General features: G+C 61.3%; 2 protein-coding genes across 2 annotated transcripts in view; one reads left to right on the forward strand and one right to left on the reverse strand.

The window, feature by feature from the left end:
• Positions 1-4420, forward strand: part of Samd14 (sterile alpha motif domain containing 14) — a gene marked incomplete in the record, with an annotated part of 10764 nt that extends 6344 nt beyond the window's left edge. Inside the window, 7 exon segments of the mRNA XM_013519104.1 lie at positions 9-72; positions 475-562; positions 653-727; positions 807-966; positions 1935-2054; positions 2133-2288; positions 2871-4420. Of these exon segments, the coding sequence (XP_013374558.1) occupies positions 9-72; positions 475-562; positions 653-727; positions 807-966; positions 1935-2054; positions 2133-2288; positions 2871-3026 (819 nt within the window).
• Positions 4421-4677: 257 nt separating this feature from the next.
• Pdk2 (pyruvate dehydrogenase kinase, isozyme 2) lies at positions 4678-16284 on the reverse strand. The gene is made up of 11 exons (XM_005394182.2): positions 16009-16284; positions 14320-14461; positions 9320-9391; positions 8994-9178; positions 8276-8365; positions 8026-8103; positions 7091-7167; positions 6900-6998; positions 6710-6817; positions 6192-6305; positions 4678-5730 (listed from the first exon to the last, which is right to left on the reverse strand). Exons 1-11 carry the CDS (start codon positions 16124-16126, stop codon positions 5590-5592), a joined length of 1224 nt encoding a protein of 407 aa, XP_005394239.1. The 5' UTR covers positions 16127-16284; the 3' UTR covers positions 4678-5589.
• Positions 16285-17242: the final 958 nt, after the last annotated feature.

Raw genomic sequence — 17242 nt, forward strand, 5'->3', positions numbered from 1 at the left:
GCTCCGCTCCCTCCTCGGACAGCTCGCCGAGCTTCGTGCGCCGCCACCCGCGCGCCGAGCCGCACAGCGAAGGTGAGCGCGGCGCCCCCTGCCGGGAGCACCGGAACTGCGCGGGCTCAAGGTGTGCCGGGGGGTCGCTGGGTTCTAGGTCTCAGACAGACCAGAGGTGCCCTGTCCTCTTGGGGGCGGGTGTTTTAGGAGAGAAACAACCAGGATAAAATGAACGGTAAGTAGTAATGTCCCTGCTTTTGAGTTTGTGAAGTTCACAGTTTGTAAAAGTCTCTCCTGGGCATCGCATCAGGTACCACGAAAGGGGCAGGTGTTACTATCCTCAAACTTCAGGGGAAGGAACATCACAGAGGTCACTCGGGGTGAAGGGCACCAGAGCCAGGCTGCCTGGTTCTAAGTCGAGAGAATCCTCAGCCGCCCAGGAGGCCACCACTCGGCTATTTCCTTCCCTCTCGTCCCCCAAAGATGACAGCCGGGACGCCAGCCCCCCTGAGCCTGCCAGTCCCACCATTGGCCTGGATAAGAAGACGCGCCGGAAGTTTCTGGACCTGGGGTGAGTGGAGGGCGCAGGGCACAGGGCTCGGACCTGCATGGGTACGGGTGGCACCGTGGGCAGCTCTGCCTGCTTCCCTCCGCCCCACAGGGTCACCCTCCGCCGGGCATCCACTGGCAAGAGCCGGAAGGAGAAAGGCAGCAACCGCCTGTCCATGGGCAGCAGGTGAGAGGTGCCCTGGGCAGCCCGACCCGGCCTCACTGCCCCTGGATGCCCACACCCATGCGGGACGTTCTCTCCACAGGGAGTCAGTGGAGGGCTCTGGCAGGTCAGCGGGCTCCCCGTTCCTGCCCTTTTCCTGGTTCACGGACAGCGGCAAGGGCTCGGCATCCTCAGGCAGCACCACCTCCCCAGCCTGCTCCCCGAAACATGAGGGCTTCAGCCCTAAGAAGTCAGCCTCCCAGGTAAGCCAGGGACTTTCTTGTCCCACACGGGCCCCTAGACTCAGGTGACATGAGGACACACTTCCAGCTGGGGTCCAGGCCTCCCTGCAGTCTGTTCCTTCAGCCGTCCGCCGAATTCCCTCATCTGCCGCACACTCATTCATATTCTGAGGAATTCATTCATTCCTGGGTTCATTCATTGCCTGCTCCACTCCACCCTCATCGCTGAATGCGGATCCCCCTCCCATTCACCCAGCCTGTGTCTCCAGGCCCAACTCGGCTAACTGTTCTGCCTGGCTCGGTTCCGGGCCACCTGCGTGAGCTTCAGAAATAGAGCAGCATAGGACCTCAGCGCGGTGCTCTGAAAGCTCACAGCCCTGTGACATAAGACAGAGGAACAGACGCAGCACAGGACATCTGTGCCCCTGCCCATGGCACCTGACAGTGTATAAAGCCCCCAAACACTTGTTTTGGCTTGGCCAGGGAGGAAGGGAGGCAGGCACGCTCCTCCCCACTGGGCAGATGAGCAGGTGAAGGTCTGGAGAGGAGGGACTTGCCCAGGACTCATACAGACCCTTCTTCCTCTGTCGCTCACTTTCTTCCTTTCCCTGTGTTGGGCCCTGCGGACACCATACCCATCAAGACACAGCCTAGGGAGGTCAGATGCCAGCCGTGGAGCTAGAGGCCAGGTGGGAGGCACACACCCACGACGCCTGGCCCAGCCTGGGGGAATCCTGGTTGGCTCCTTGGAGGAAGCAACACCTATTGCCAACCTGCATCTGGCTTCGTTGTACCCCCAAATCCTCTGGATTGTTGCTTCACATGAGTCACCAGGCCCCGTGCCTGTATCCTACCAGCTCCTGGCTCATGTACAGGGGCACTGAGCAACACTGGTGCCTAGACTAGGACTTCGGCCCCATCGAGATGGGGTGGGTTTGGAGGCAGATGGCTCCCTTGGCTTGGGGGTGAACTTGAGCCTTCCTATCCAGGAATCCACCCTGAGTGACGACTCCACACCACCCAGCAGCAGCCCCAAGATCCCGAGTGGCCCTCGGGAGGAAGCCAAGTGCTCGTACCCCTACCACACGCTGTCCCAGTCTTCAGACGAGGTGAGCAGCGCCAGCCTGTGGTACCCGTGGGGGCTGGTGTGCGGGCCCAGCCTCCTCACGCGTGTGGTCTCTGCCCAGTTCCTGGATGAGCCCCTCCCCGCCGTCCAGCACTGGACCAGCCAGCAGGTGGGCCAGTGGCTGCAGAGCCTCAGCCTGGAGCAGTATGCCGCCGAGTTTGCTGCCCGGCAGGTGGATGGGCCGCAGCTGCTGCAGCTGGATGGAAGCAAACTAAAGGTAGGTCAAAGTGCAAGGGTCATGACCCAGTGGTAGCCAAGGTAACTTTCAAGATCAGGGACCCTCCTCCTGACCTTTGACTGCTGGCCCTGCCCCGCATCCCTGGCTGACCTCGCCACCCCCTTTCTATCCGCTGCACTGAGTTCTGACCTCAGGCAAGGTCTTTGTCTAATCTTTGCCCTCTCACCGGGGACCCCAACCTGACTAGAACCTCAGTCCCCCCACTTCATCTGACTTCCGCTCCAGCTGACCTGTCCTTCAGGACTGAGTTTCCCGGGGTCATGAGAAGCAAGGCCTCTCTCCTGGTAACTCTGATTCCCGTCCTGAGGGGCCGGTGGCAGTGTGACAGGGTGGAGGGAGGCCTCTGACCTCTGCCAGGCTTCCTGGCTGGTCTCCTGCTCAGCCCTCTTCTCCTCCAACCCCTCGCACTCCTGATCTGGGAGGAAGCTCACCGTGTGGGAGGAGGAGGGGGAGGCCCCAGAGCTCTGCAGCGGGGTACCGGGGGCAGAAGGAAGCCACCTTGGGTGGGCTGCACAGATGGTTCCAGCGAGCTTCCCTCCGCACCCCGGGATTCCTCCCCAGAGCCTGGGCCTCAGCAACGCGCATGACCGGGCACTGGTGAAGCGGAAGCTGAAGGAGCTGGCGGCAGCCGCGGAGAAGGAGCGCAAGGCACAGGAGAAGGCTGCGCGGCAGCGGGACAAGCTCCGGCGGCGCGAGCAGGAGGCCAAGAAGAGCTAGGGGTGGGCAGGGTGCGCGGCACTGGGCACGGCAGCCCGGCTCGGCGGGCACAGGCCTCACCAGGGAGGCCGGGGCTGCGCCAGGCTTGGGCTGGCCTGGCCCCACACTCGAGGGGCGCACGCCCCTCTCCCCGCCTGGACCGAGTCCCCGGGAGGGAGACCCCAGGGAGAGGGCCCCTGAAATAAACCCGATTTCCAGGACTTGCTTGGCACAGAGTTCCTGGGGGAGGCAGAGGAAGGGAAGAGGCAGAGAGGCCCAGGCTAAAGCAAGTCTAGGTGCCCTTGGGTCTGGCTGACCCTCTGCCTCTGCCAGGGCGCTGCTGGGCTGGAAACAAGCTAGGGCGCTTGCCTGCCTGTGCCCTAGGGATCTTGACAGGCCGGGGTCCCCAGGCTCTGAGAAGGCTGGGCGTCTTGGCAGGGGTAGGTGACAGAGCCATTCCCCTCTGAGGTGGCTGTGGGGGGCGGCAAGTCACACTCAGGGTAGACTCCCCCCCAGCGCCTCCATGGGACAGCAGACAGCAGCATGGGGTACACAGCGTCTGTGGACTCCCGGAGGGGCCAGGAGGCTGACAGGCCCTCCCCTGTCCCGTAGGTGCCTGTGGGTGGGATGGCACCCACACACACATCTGCCCTCCGGGAAGGGCTATTCAGGACAGGGTCTTTGACCCACTCTGCAAGCCAGGTCCCACCTCTCCTCCTGCTCCCTGAGTGCCCCTGAGCCCTCTCTGGGGACACAGCAAACGTGGGAGCTGGTGGGGACAGAAGGGCGCCTCCCACCAGTGCCTGGGTGGGGCTGAGCCTTTATCCCAGCCAGCAGAGGCCAAACCTGGGGTGTCACCTAGGAGCTGCTGGATTGGAGGGGGCTTATTAGCTGACTTCTGGCCACCTGTCCTGGCCACTGTGGGGCCTTAGTGCAGGCTCTGGTTCACTAGCAGGGGGTAGAATTTACCAGCAGCCTGGGGGTGGCATCGGTCCTTTTTAGGAGATGACCAGAGACAGCCCAGGACCGTTCTGACCACTGCTGGCTCCACTTCCAGGGACACTGGTCAGTCACTGCGGGGGGCCCAGGGGTTTCTGATGGGAACTTTCCCCACCCCTCCCATCCGGACTGAACCAGCGCATGCTGACATCCTTGTTCCTGCCCGGGGCTATGGCTTAGGGCCAGGCCTTGTCCCTGAGATCAGCTCTTTCTTCCCCTGGGCCATCTGTGCTGGGAGAGGGACTTCAGAGGGACACTAGATATGGAGCACCGGCACCATCGGGCCCGGCAGAGGGGCTGATGGGGAGGTTGGAAGGCACTTGCGTCCTTGGAGCCGTCAGGAGCCATAGTAGGTGCCCACCTGCATGTGAGGGGGGAAGAGGGTCTCAGTTTCTCAATAAACACTTACAACGTGCCAGTGGCCTTTCTGTCTGCCCCAGCTGGGGGTTCTGGCGGGAACAAAAGAGGGCTCTGAATGTGGTGGGGCAACAGGTCTGCCCTCCGGTGGGGGGCTGTCAGGCATCCTGAGTGTGCGGCTCTGCCTGGCGCCGTGCCCATGGTGCGTGCCGGGCTGATGTCCCGAGAACACCTCGTGTTGGTCACAGGCCCTGCAGGCTGCTTGCGTGCAGGCGTGGACCCCCCTCCTTCCCCCAGCAATGCAGCCAGGCCACGGTCTTATTCAATCTCCTCTTTACTGCGGATGTCACTGTCAGCCACTGGGAGGAACACACAGCTTTAGCCTCCTGTGTCCTTGGGGGTTGGCACCCAGGGTTATAAAACTAGCTATGTACAGAGAACATCCCAGGGAGGAAGCCACCAGGCACAGGGTCGGGCATGTGGGCTCTAGGGTCTGGGGCTCAGGCAGGACAGGGTGGGTGTGGCAGGGCAGGGCGGGCTGCGCATGTGCAGACATGCTGGGCAAGGGCATGGGAGGCAGTGCCACCATGGCCAAGGTCATCTGAGGGTCCTTGGCTGGGCAGGTGGCCTCGGGGGCTTCTTGGGTTCCTCTCCTTTAGGGTGAGCCTTGGGCCAGAGCTGTGCCCATCCCACCTTGATCTTAATGCCCAGAGTGGAGGAGAAACTCCAAGACCAGGTCCCTGACCCGGGGCCAAGAGCGCCCCCCTTTCCCACTCACTCCCAGGTCTGGGGGCACCTGGACCCTTCCTGATACTGACAGTGGCCAGGGCAGTGTGCCCACTGGTGGAGAATAAGGCAAGCAGGGCGTCCACTTGGAAGACTGGGGGTGTGGTGGGCAGTGAGGGGGACCCAGGATCCCTGGCAGGAGAGTGACTGCCATGGGACAGGGTATCTGGGGCATCCTATCAGGGTGGAGCCATGAACCCCGGCCCTCAGGCATCACCCACGAAGAGTGGACCCCAGGGAGACCACCTAGGTGTCTCCGTGGAGACAGATTGGCACTTAGGAACCACCAGACTGGTCACTGCAGTGACTTCCACACAGACAGAACCTGGTCATCAAGAAGACACCCCCACCTCCGCCTCCGGAGGGAGGGGTGGGGAGGGCCCCATGGTGGCCGGACCCACAGACGGCAGTCTGTCCTCCTGTGTGTGGGCGCACGTGGCCCCTAGCTGACCCGGTACGTGGACGTGTTCTTGGGCTCTGTGCTGGGCACGCACCAGTCACCGGCCTCCTGGATGGTCTGGTAGTGGCGCCAGGCAGACTTGTTGTAGACGGGCAGGCGCTCAACCGAGTCCGTGGACAGGGCCTGCAAGGCAGCAGAGTCAGCGGTCCGTGCCCCCGTGGCTGTGCACTCATTAATTAAACCTCACCTGTCCTGGTGTCCCACCCCAGGTCAGAGTTGGCTCAGCCACCAGACGCTGGCTGCGACCCACGACGGGGTCTGCCCCTTCTGTGCCCTGAGGCTGCCCCCTTTGGGGGTCAGGGAGGGAGAGGAGGAGGCCAGACCGTGTGAACCTGATCCAGGTCGCCATGCCACCGGGTCCTCAGGCCTTCCCTCGGGGCCGAATGACAAGATCTCCACGCTCCCCTTCCCTGCCTGGTCTAACAGGACTCCCTGGAACTTCCTGGCATGCTGGCGTGACTGGGGCTGCGTGTCCAGCAACTCCGATGTTCTGATTTGGAGCCGGGACCCAGGACAGGGTGGTGGAAGGACAGGCAATCTAACAGGGGCTAGTCTGCCAGCGCCCCGTCTCCAGCGGGCCTCACCTTGAGATAGATGACGGCGTCGGTCCCGAAGCCCTCCATGGAGAAGAGCTGCAGGTCCCCCTGGAAGTACTTAGCGTAGAGGCGGGAGATGGGCAGCCCGTAACCAAAGCCGGCCTGCGGGCACAGGGGATGTGAGGGGGACCGGTGCTCAGCCCCCGGAGGGACGGAGGGGAGGGGAGGGCTGGGGCTGCGCAGGGCTCCTGGAACTGGGGTGTGGGTGGGGCCGAGTGAGAAGGTAGGGAGTGGGGAGGGAGGCTGGACAGGACCGGGTGGGCCACGGGCTCCTCCGAGCCTCCGTTTCCCAAGCCCGGTCCTGCCTACTGCACACAGGGACAGGGAGACGCTGGCAGGTTGGACGCCACCACAAGAAAGCCTAGAACTGTGGGAGGAGAGCGGGCGCAGGCCAAACGGAGAGAACAGGAGGGGTCGAGGAAAGGCAACGGGAGGGCAGACAGACAGATGCTGGGCAGACACGTGGCCAGGATGAAGAGACGGGAGAGAGAGGATCCGGGTCTCACCAGTGGGGTGCCCCCCGTGCCGGGCTGGGGGGTGGGGGCCGTGGAGTACATGTAGCTGAAGAGGCGCTCGATCTTCCTCAAAGGGACGCCCCCACCTCGGTCACTCATCTAGAGGACAGGGGGCACGTCAGGGCCCCACCCAAACCCCTTGCCCAGCCCTTTCCCCATGCCGGGGTCAAAGGTCACGTACCTTGATGGACAGATCTTCCTCGCCCAAGGCCACCATGACCTTGATAGGGGGGAGAACGAGGCTGGACTCGTGGCTCTCCACAGTGGCCCGCATGGCATTCTGGGAGGGAATGAGGAGGGACAGGCTGAGAGAAGGGCCAGCCTCAACGGAGGCCCCAGCCTTCCCTCACAGGGTCCGCCCGGCCTCCTCACCTTGAAGAGTTCGAAGAGCATGTGGTAGAGGTGGGAGGGGACGTAGACCATGTGAATGGGCTGGGTGGCGTTGGCGGCTGCAGGAGTCAAGACTAAGGTCAGGAAACTGGAGCTGATGCCCCCTGCCTTCACCAGGATCACCCCTGTTCTCTTTCCTCCATGCTTCCTTTCAGTCACACACACACACACACACACACACACACACTCCATCATGGCCGTAGCTGGCGCATGGCTGCCCCGCTAGAGACGGAATCCTCAGCCTCCCTTGAGCTGGGCCACAGTGACTGATGTTTAACATGTTTAACTCTGGCCCTCTACGAGCTTGGAGGTGCACGGCCTGCGGTGGCCACTCACGGGTCATCCCGGGGCTGGCTGCAGGGAAACCAACCTTCATTAAGTCTCCATGACTGGGTTCTGGGAAGGCAGCCAAACTGACACCCTACCTCACACACCGCTCCTCCTGCTCTGTCCCCTTCTCTCCTGCACTGCCTTCCTGCCATCAGGTCTTGAAATGATCTTGTTTGCTTCTTCCTGGTTAAAGACCCCATTCTCCAACCTTCCCAGCACCAGGAATGTAACCCTCAAAGAGGACCAGGACCTGGCCAGAGTCTTGTTTACAATAAATGTTTACCCGATATTTAATACACAGCTGCCTGATGAGTTAAGGATGTTGTTTTATCCTTTTCTTTTCCTTTTTTTTTGAGGCCCAGGCTGGCCTTGAACTCTCAGCAATCTTCCTGCCTCAGCCTCCTGAGTGCTGGGACTACAGGCATGCACCACCACACCTGGCTCGCCCAATGAGCTAATAAGCACTGTAGCTCCGGTGCTCCCCAATCTAGAAAGCCGCCCACACCCTGAGTCCCGTCGCACCCTGGTCTCCTGCGTCCCCCCCCCCCCCCCCGCATAGAGACACACAGGCCAAGCTCGCTGCTCACCGTTGACCTCTTGGATCTCCAGGTCAGGTGAGGCCATGTAATACTTGTCACACAGGAGCTTGGCCATGTCGTAGGCATCTGAGAGGAGATGGGGGCCGTTCAGGGCACGGCGAGGGGGACACTCAGTACTGACCCTGGCTATGCCAGCATCCCACCCCATGGGGTCGTGGCCCCACGGCTGGGGCGGGCCACCCTCCGGTCAGGGCAGCTCGGGGCTCCCCTTCAGGGCAGAGCTGGGAAGGGGGCTCACCTTTCACCACCTCGGACACGTTGCAGTTGGGGTCGATGCTGCCGATGTGCTTGGGGTGGGCCGGGTTGGTGCTGCCGTCGAAGATGAGGGCTGCAGGAAGAATGCGGTGCTGCTGGCTGAGCCACAGCTGTCCCTGCACCCCTTCCCCAGGCCGTCCCACTCTCACCCCCACCCCAAGCGCCCATCCTAACGAGGCCCGGCCTCCAGTCCTGCTGGGCGTCGCTGGCTCAGGCTCTCCGGGGCCTTCGCAGGCCTGAGTGTGCTGCTCTTTAGGTTGTTTGGTTTGGTTTGGTTTGATACTGGAGAACGAACCCAGGGCCTTTACAGTAAGCTACACCCCCAGACCTTTTTTATTTTTTAGTTCTGAGACAGGATCTCACTAAGTCACTGAATTGTCCAGGCTGGGCTCGAATTTTGGATCCTCCCACCTAAGCCTCCCGGAGTGGGATTACACTCCTGCCTCAGCCTCCCAGAGTGCTGAGATTATGCATGTGCACAGTTTTAGCACTCTTAAAAACTTCTGTTACATTCCAAATATCTGTTATTTAAAGTTTCTCCTTCTAGGATTCTCTGTTGATTGCTGACAAATCACAGCCATCTGAAGTGAGTTCCTCCTGCTCAAATAACTCCAAAAGAAGACATGTGGAGGTTGCCACTCTGTCCTGGGAGTCCGGGACGGGGACCCTGTGCATCCCCCCCGCCCCCCACCACGGCTCACTGTGCTGGTTGATGAGCATGCGGATGGAGATGCGGCTGAGGTAGAAGCGGTCCAGGAAGTACTGGATGTTCTGGTTGGACACGGGGTCGTCGCCGTAGGTGTCCTTGTACTCCAGCACGCCCTGGGCCATGGTGGGCACCACGTCGTTGTGGCGGTTCCGGATGGTGACCAGGGCATCAGTGAACCTGCAGGGAGGGCAGACATTCACTCTGCCCGGCTCCAGCCCTGACCCTTCCAATTTCCCTACAGGGGATGGAACCCAGGGCCTTCGCCCTGAGCTCTGTCCCCAGGGCTGTTAGGTCCTGCCCCGCCACAGCCTCACTCACTGGTTCAAGGTGCGGTGGTCCTCGGGGTCCTTGTCCAGGAACTCCATGATGTCCAGCAGGCTCTGCACATACCTGGGCAGGGGCAGGAGGGGACACAGCCTCAGTTGTTGCTGGGCTACGGCCCACCGCCCCTTGCCAGACGCTGCTGCTCTGCTCCTGCTGTGGGCACTGTGCGGAGCTGGGCCTGGTGACCGCTGCGGCATATCCTCCCCCAGCCGTGTCATCCCCCCCGCGTCGCCCCGGCAACCCGGCAAGCCATGCTTGGAAACCTACAGCTTGCCGGGCCCTGTTAGCGCCCTTGCTTCAGAATCCTCTAATCGAAGGCTCGGGAGGGGCCCGGAGGTCCGGAGACCAAGGCCTGGACTGGAGAGGGGAGCCTGGCCGACACTGCGCCCAGCATCCATTTACGCTGTTCCTCAGCCCGAACGCCCTTCCCTCCCTTGCTAAGACAGGGAGAAGAGGGTGAGAGAACCAGCTTGGAGCGGCTCTGCCCGGTCTCAGTCCTGGCTCTTCCTGTCCACCTGTGTGGCCCCGGTCAGTCACGGAGCCTCTCTGGGTTCTGTTCTGTGCTCCCCTGCCCCCCCAATCTCCACGGTAACCCCGTAGGGCACCAGGCACCACGCTACGCAGCTTCCAGAGGACAACATCAGCGTGAAGCATGTGGGTCCTCTCCCCACACCCGGCAGGACTCCGAATCCCGTGTCCCCTAAGCATCAAGCTCCTAGGACTCCTAGAAGGATGGGGGATGTGGGAGAGAATTATGACTGTGCGATGTGGGGGCAGGTGGGGAGCCGGAGGGCACAGGACCCCTTCTTGAGGCCCAGGGCCAGCGGGGAGGCAGGGGTCAGGGCAGGGACGCCGGGCTGCCTGCCCATGCTGGCCTGTGGTGGGGGCGGGCAGGTTAGACTTCCGGAGCCCAGAGGCAGGGCTGGCCAGTGAACCTCCAAGGGCAGGAGCGGGGCCCAGTCGCATGGCCTCTGACATGGAGCACAGAGCGCCAGGACGGGCTGACAGCGGGCAGTGCCACCAGCACAGGGATTAGGAGGTGGCAGCTGCAGGCCTCCGTGTCCTGGACCACAGGGTGTGGGAGCCCTGCCCACCGCTCACAGGCCACACTCCAAGGAGTGGCCCGGATGTGCCCCTGGGACAGAGAGGAGCCCTTGAGGGGGATCTTCCCAGAGGGACCCTGCCCCTGCCCTGAGGACCCCGGGGGCCTGGGACTCTGGATGCCACCTCAGGCACACCCAGGGTCCTGCAGAGAGAAACACCAGGGATGGAGTGGTGCTGGCTCCTTGGCCGCCACTGTGCCAGAGTCAGGGAAGAGGCAGCCCAGACAGAGTACGTAGCAGGGGCCAAGCCAACGCAGGGAGGCCTCGGCTCCTCAGGGAGACCAGAGCTTCTAACAGCCCAAGGTGATGCGGAGGCCCCAGCAGGCCTCGGCTCACCAGCCCAGCCCTGGTCGTGGAGGGCAGGAGGAGGAATGCGGGGGACAGGGAGGGAGGGGTGCAGGGAGCGAGCTGAGGGGGTTGGGTGCTGGAGGCCTGTGTGGGAGCAGGAGGGAGCTGAGAGTGGGGGCGTGCGCGTGTACAAGTCCGCGAATACGCAGCATGCTGCTGTGGGTGTGCGTAAATGTGCGTACACCAGGCCCACAGCTTCTGGGACAGGGCGGAGTGGGGCGCGAGGAGGCCGGCTTTGCGGCCCGGGGTTCAGGCAGGCTGTGTCCTGGAGGCGGCGGCTGCTCTGCTCCCCAGCTGCCGATTAGGGCTCCCAGCAGGAAGCCTTTGGTGGGACAGACAGGGTGTAGAGCAGAGGAGATGACACAGGACGTGCTCACCCCTCTGTTCCCTCCTGCGTGACTGCTGCCCGCGTGCCAGGAAGCTGAGGGACTCCAGGGGCTGGGCCCTGGCAGGAGCGGCCCCGGGCCTTCCGTCTGTTCTCCTGCCAGGCAAGGACTGGTTGGGGTGCTCGGAGGGAGTGGGGTTCTCCACAGGCAGAAGGGGTCCACACACCTTGTTGATAGGCAGGGAGGCTGGCAAGAAGGTGCCGGCCACAGCACCCCTCATCCTGGGACCCACCCCTCCTCCGGCCCCCCCCAGAATCTGCTGGCGGCAGGGGTGACTCACTGTCACCTGAGGGCCACTCTGAAAGTGCTCCCTGCCGTTCCTCAGGCTGGTCTTGCTCTCAGCACGGAGCCAGGGCCCCCTCTGCGCTCCATGCCCCTGGCATTTCTGTACATGAACCCTGCTTTCCCACAGACTTGGATTCATGTGGCAGCTCACAAGTATCTCTGTCGCACGGCTTAGCCCTCTTCCTGCCCCTTCCAAGTGCAGCCTCCAGATCCAAGAGCCTGGGTTCGAATCCCAGCTCTACCACCTACTTCCTCAGTGTGAGATTCTTCACTCCCTAACTCGTTTCTCACCTGCGGAGTAGGGGTCAGAGGCGAGGCCCACAACCGAAGGCTGTGGTGAGAGCACCCTGAACAGCTCCTGGCACACAGCGAGTCCGCGGGTCACCCTCGGGTCACTTATTACTGCACTGCTTCAGAAACCTCCACCACGATGACGTTGCCTTGGGCCTGGGGATGCTGCTACCCAGAAGCCCAGGGACCCACTGGGCGGACAGAGCCCTGCACACTTTTCACATCGAGCAATGGCATCTGACCTTGGAAACCACAGGGGTCCCATTTCACAGATGAGGAACCCGAGGCCCAGACACAGCCAAGTGTTTGCTGAGGACCAAGTGTCTAGCAAGAACAACGTGACCCATGCTGATGGGAAGCCGAGGGCTCCCCCCACCTGCCTGTCACCTCCAAATAATGGTCCTGCCACCCCAAGTCTGTCCAGTGGAAAGAGTGTATCGGGTCTACTTGGAAGCAGGAATTCTTCACTGATGGTGACTCTGCCCAGAACCTGTCCTCGCGGAGGAGAAGCTTCTCAGTGATTAGTTTACTATTCGCACACAGACAAGGGGCTTCTGAGTTGCCGCCTCATCGCTCGCAGACCCTGCCCTCCTTTACCACCTGCCCCATCCAGTCTTCTCAGAGAAAGTGCTCTGCACTCTTACGGGCAACCACCTGCCCCCTCAGGAAGTCCCTCCTGCCTCCCACCACAGTCTCTCTTGCTGCAAGCCGATTGCTTCAGCACGCCGACAGGCCCCTGGCTGCTCTTCTCCGAGCTGCATTACCCGCCAAGGAAGTGCTCCTGCTCACCCAGCCGCACTCACTCCCGCTGTGGCTTCACGTTCCTTCCAGGCTTCAACCTGCCCATGCATCACTGACTCCGGGAAGTGGCTCTGCAGGCCTCCTGGGGAAGTTTGGGGGAGTCCGGGGCCCTGCCCTCCTGCTGTATCCCCGGCTGTCCCAGGGGCACCGAGTCCAGGAAGGAGGCTGAGAAGCCCTGTCCTGGAGTCAGGCACCAGCTAGACTGGCAGCCAGCACAGTGAGCTGTACACAGCCGGGAGGACAGATGGCACCTTCTGCTCCCTCCCCCTGCTCTGCCACCCCGTGCTGGGACCTGCCGGTTGGCTCAGAAGTCCTGGGCACAGCGAGGGGTGACCCGGTCAGTCACTTCCATGGCTGGCCCCACAGTACAGCCACTGTCCACAGAGCAAGTCCCCAGATGGCCTCGCCAGGGCCTTCCCTCGGTTCTTGGCACCTCTTGTGTCCATTTTAACTTTTCTACAACTTCTGATCTGACCAGCATTCACTGTGCACTTACTACATACCTGGCCATGTGCACGCAAGGCCCTCCCTTACTGCAGCTGATTTCACTAGAGTAAGTCAGGCGCATGCACAGAGGGGTGCTGGGGGGCCACCAATGAAACTCACAAAACCTCAGCAGGCCTGTCGGGGAGGGGAGTGATTACTGCTTTCTTTTTCTTCTTCTTCCTTCTTCTGCGTGGAGACTGAGCCACCTCCCCAGCCCGTTTTATTTTTTATTGTGAGTTAAGGTCTTGCTGAGTTGCTAAACTGCCCTGGCTGAGCTAGAACTTGGGATCCTCCTGCCTCAGCTTCCCAGAGTGCTGGGATGATGGGTATGCAGCACTATGCCCTGCTCCATCTATGTTTCTGTGTTTTCCAACTGTCAGAATGAACATATTATGCGTCTACAGTGAGCAGGTGTGTGTGTTGGGGGGGAAGCAATCCATGTTACTTCAGTAATTTGCTCGTTTAAATAAATCAGCTGTCCGGGTTGCACTTCGCTCTGTCTTGGCTGGAGTTTCCTTTCCCTGGAGATCGGGGGTTCCTCAGGGTAGTTATTGCCGCTGCCTTAGACACTGCGTGGTGTTGGGCTCAGAGGGGGCACATGTGCTCCTGAGTCTGTGACGAAACCACTCATCCACACAGCAAGTCCTGAGAACAGGACTCCGCAAGGGCGCCACCAAAGCCTGCTGATGATCCGCCAGCCACACGGCCAGGGACAGGGCGCTCCTTTGTTTACACTCCATGTGACAAGCCACTGGCTAACAGTGCCCATTGCTTGACCCCAGGCAGAGACCTGAGTGAACTTTCCCAAGACTCCCCGCTCCCGAAGCAGCTACCCACAATAAACTCGTGCTCTTTGCCCTCCAGAGTGCTTTGGGGAGGGACCGCGTCACCTCAGGTCTACGTGAGTGTTTCCAACATCCAAAACAGTCAGACGTGTAGCTTGCATGATATCGTTTGTTCTAAGATTCCCTTCCTTGCATTTTTGTTTCCCAAAAAGCTACCTTAAATAAACACTGCCTGACAGGCCCAGGCCTGGGGGCCACTGCTGACATTAGCCTTCCTTGGGGCTTTGGCTCTGAAATCTGACTGTGTGGGTAGGTCCTGGGATCCTAGAGAAAGGTGGATGGTAATGCTAGGGTTGTCCCAAGGGCTTGGCCTTCACCTCTGCTCTGGCCTGGATCCCTGAGTGTCCTGGGGCAACTTCCCAGCTTCTTGGAGGCTCCCATCCTTGCTTGGGGCATGGAAACCAGAACCCGAGCTCAGGGACAGGTGGTGGGGCAGGCGGGGGTCTCACCAGCTCTGTACCAGCTGCACTGAGGGCGTGCTGAGCACCCGGTCGGGAAGCAGGTTGATCTCTTTCATGATGTTGGCCAGGCGCACGGGCAGCTCCTGCCGGAGGAAGGTGAAGGACGTCTTCTCGCAGGCATTGCTGGACCCTGGAGGTGGGGTAGAAGGCTGAGCCCACGGCTGGGAACCACAGGCACCAGAGACATTTCTTTCCTTCCCTCCCAGCGGTACTTGTGCTGGGGCTGACCCGGGGGCAGGAGCACAGGGGAATGCCATTCTCCTGGGGCTGAGCCCTGGCTAGGGGAGCTATGCCTAGACTCCCATCACTTTCCCTGTCCCAGGCCATCTTACTAGGCTGGCAGGGTGATAGGTGCCCATCGTAGAGCAGTATCAGTGCCCATGTGGGGCAAATGGGGACCTCAGTGCGCGGTCAAGATGCAGAGGGAGGGGCTGGGGATTTAGCTCAGCGGCAAAGCGCCTGCCTGGCAAGCGCAAGGTCGTGAGTTCGGTTCCCGGTACCGGAGAGAAGATGCAGAGGGAGAGGGCCGGGTGTTTCCATGACAGACCTGGGGCTGTCTAGGCTCTGCTTCTAGCTCTGTCACCCAGGGCAGGTCACCATTCTTTTGAAAGTCTGTTTCCCTCTCGCTGTACAAGCAGACTATACCCTGCACAGCTGTGACAGCTCTGTAGCTGGGGTCCAGTACGGGGTTGCAGCAGGCCCAGGAGACTTTCCTGCACCGGCAAAGCTCAAGACTCAAACAGGGGAGGGAGCAGCAAGACGCAGGTGCCATTTACCTTGGCTGCCCCCTACAGTCAGGGAGGCAGCTGTGACCTAAGCCAGCCATGGTCAGCTCAACTCCTGAGAGACCTGGGCCCACCTCCCAACCCCTAGCTGACACCATGGAAACACCCTATTGACAGAGAGACCAACACAAGTCTGTATCAGCTGCCACACTGGCACCACCCTCCTCCTACCACAGCCACCTGGACAGTGGGCAATTGGGACCCAGGGACCCAGGGGTAGCCAAGGGAGGGTACAAGCGGCCTGACCACCTTATGGTGGCTTGGGCTTCCGCCCAGCTGGGCACCGGCTGCCAGGCTGGAATAGATTTGATCTTCAAGTGTCCTTGCCCACTAGGGAGCTGGGATGGGTGGAGGGACATAGTCCGAGGCGCTGGCTCCGGGGAGCAGCTTTCTCTGGGACAGCACCCTTCGCCAGCTGCCTGCGGATTTCGCTCCTGCTCTGCCCAGGAGGGTCGCCTCTCAGGTCCAACCCAGGTCTCCTTCCAGATGGCTGCACCTCCCGGCAGCACCTCGTCCCTCCAACCCGCGGGCCCCCTGGCAGCCCCCCTATTTTCTCATTGTCCCCACTCTTAGAGTCCCCAGGACAACCCCCATTAGCCCTTTATGCCTGGATGGGATCCAACTGCCTTCCTGTGCTGACTTCACAGCCTCCCGGCCCTTTACCCTCCAAGACCCCGAGAGGACACCCCATGCCTCCTGCCCAGCGCCCCTTTCCATTCGCAGCCCAGGGGACAAACCGCCCCCCAGCACTTCCAGGGCTTGGCCAGCCCCGCCTGCCCGTTAACCCCTGCCTCCCTGCTCTCTTGCCTTCCCTGCCACTCAGGGCCTCTCCTCGGGCTGACCCCCTCCTTTCTGAGACCCCTTCTTTTGCGACCCCCCAACCTCTCCATACCAAAGTCCAGAAACTGCTTCATAGACAGGGGAGACGGGGAGAACTTGCTGAAGTGCTCGATGTACTTGGGCGCCCCTGCCAGGGACGCATTCTTCAGCAGCGCCCAGACCCAGCGCATGGCGTCGGCGTCCGCGGCTCGGCTGCTGTCCCCGTGCGGGTAGCGCTCGAGCCCCCGCTCGGCCCACTCCAGCCCGGCGACCGGGTCTGGCCGCCTCCTCCCCACCCGGCCCAGGCGACCCCTCCGACGCCAAGCCAATCTGATCGCCGCGACGCCCCGACCCGGCCAATGGCCGCGCACAAACAACTCCCGCAGAACCAATAGGCGTGCGCCCCGGCACGTGGCTTCCCTCCAGCCCCGCCTCCTTAACCCTGTCTTCCCTGGCGCCGGCCTGTTTTCGGAGACAGAGTCGAAGCCTCTCAATCCTCCCCGTCCTTGTGTGTGGGGGGGCAAACCCCGGGTTAACCCCTTCCTCCCCAGAGAAAGCAGGCATTTTGCTTTGCACAACACCCCGCTTTTCCCTTCCTCTTGTGTTCTTCACTCGCTGGCCCCTTGTAACATTTCTTCCCTGACCTGTCCGGGTAGCTTTCATCGAATCCCCCTTTCCTCCCAAAGGTCTCGGGTCCACCTGTCCTGACGCCTCCCTCTGTTCCTTACGGGTGTTGTGGCTTCCCAGTCCGGATGACTGACCCAGACTGAATATTTGCCAAATTCGGAACCAGAATGCAAGCCTGTACCGATCTGATCTGTGTACATACAACCCACTCGCTTCCACAGAGAGGTTCAAGTGGCTCTGGAAAAGGTGGCGTTTTCCTTTTTTCGAGTGAAAAACAATCAAACCCCTCGCGACCAGCAGTGGTGGAGGCAGCTGCTACAGTCAGTGCTAATTCTGGGAACACTGTCATTTTTATTATTATCTAGTTCATTTGATTAAACATCATCAATGGTATCTTGGGCGACCACCTGAGAAAGCGTCCTTCTCCGCCTCCGGCTTCGTTAGAGCGAGGGAGCTGTGGGGACTGGGGAGTCCCCTCCCCCAGCAGCTCCGCCCCTTCTTGGGAGATGTCGCGCGCGCCCTCTTGTGGTAGAATGTGGTGTATCCCATCCTCGGCGGTGGAACCCGCCTCACCGCTTTGACCCCCTCTTGGCAAGCCCCTAGTGTGTGCTAGCCTTTGTGCTGAGATGAGGAGACAGGCAAGGTCAGGACACAGCCTCTCCCTCAATCACTTCATTTCT

Source organism: Chinchilla lanigera, unplaced genomic scaffold (genome assembly GCF_000276665.1).
Source record: "Chinchilla lanigera isolate Chin_1 unplaced genomic scaffold, ChiLan1.0 scaffold00050, whole genome shotgun sequence".
Lineage (NCBI taxonomy): Eukaryota > Metazoa > Chordata > Mammalia > Rodentia > Chinchillidae > Chinchilla > Chinchilla lanigera.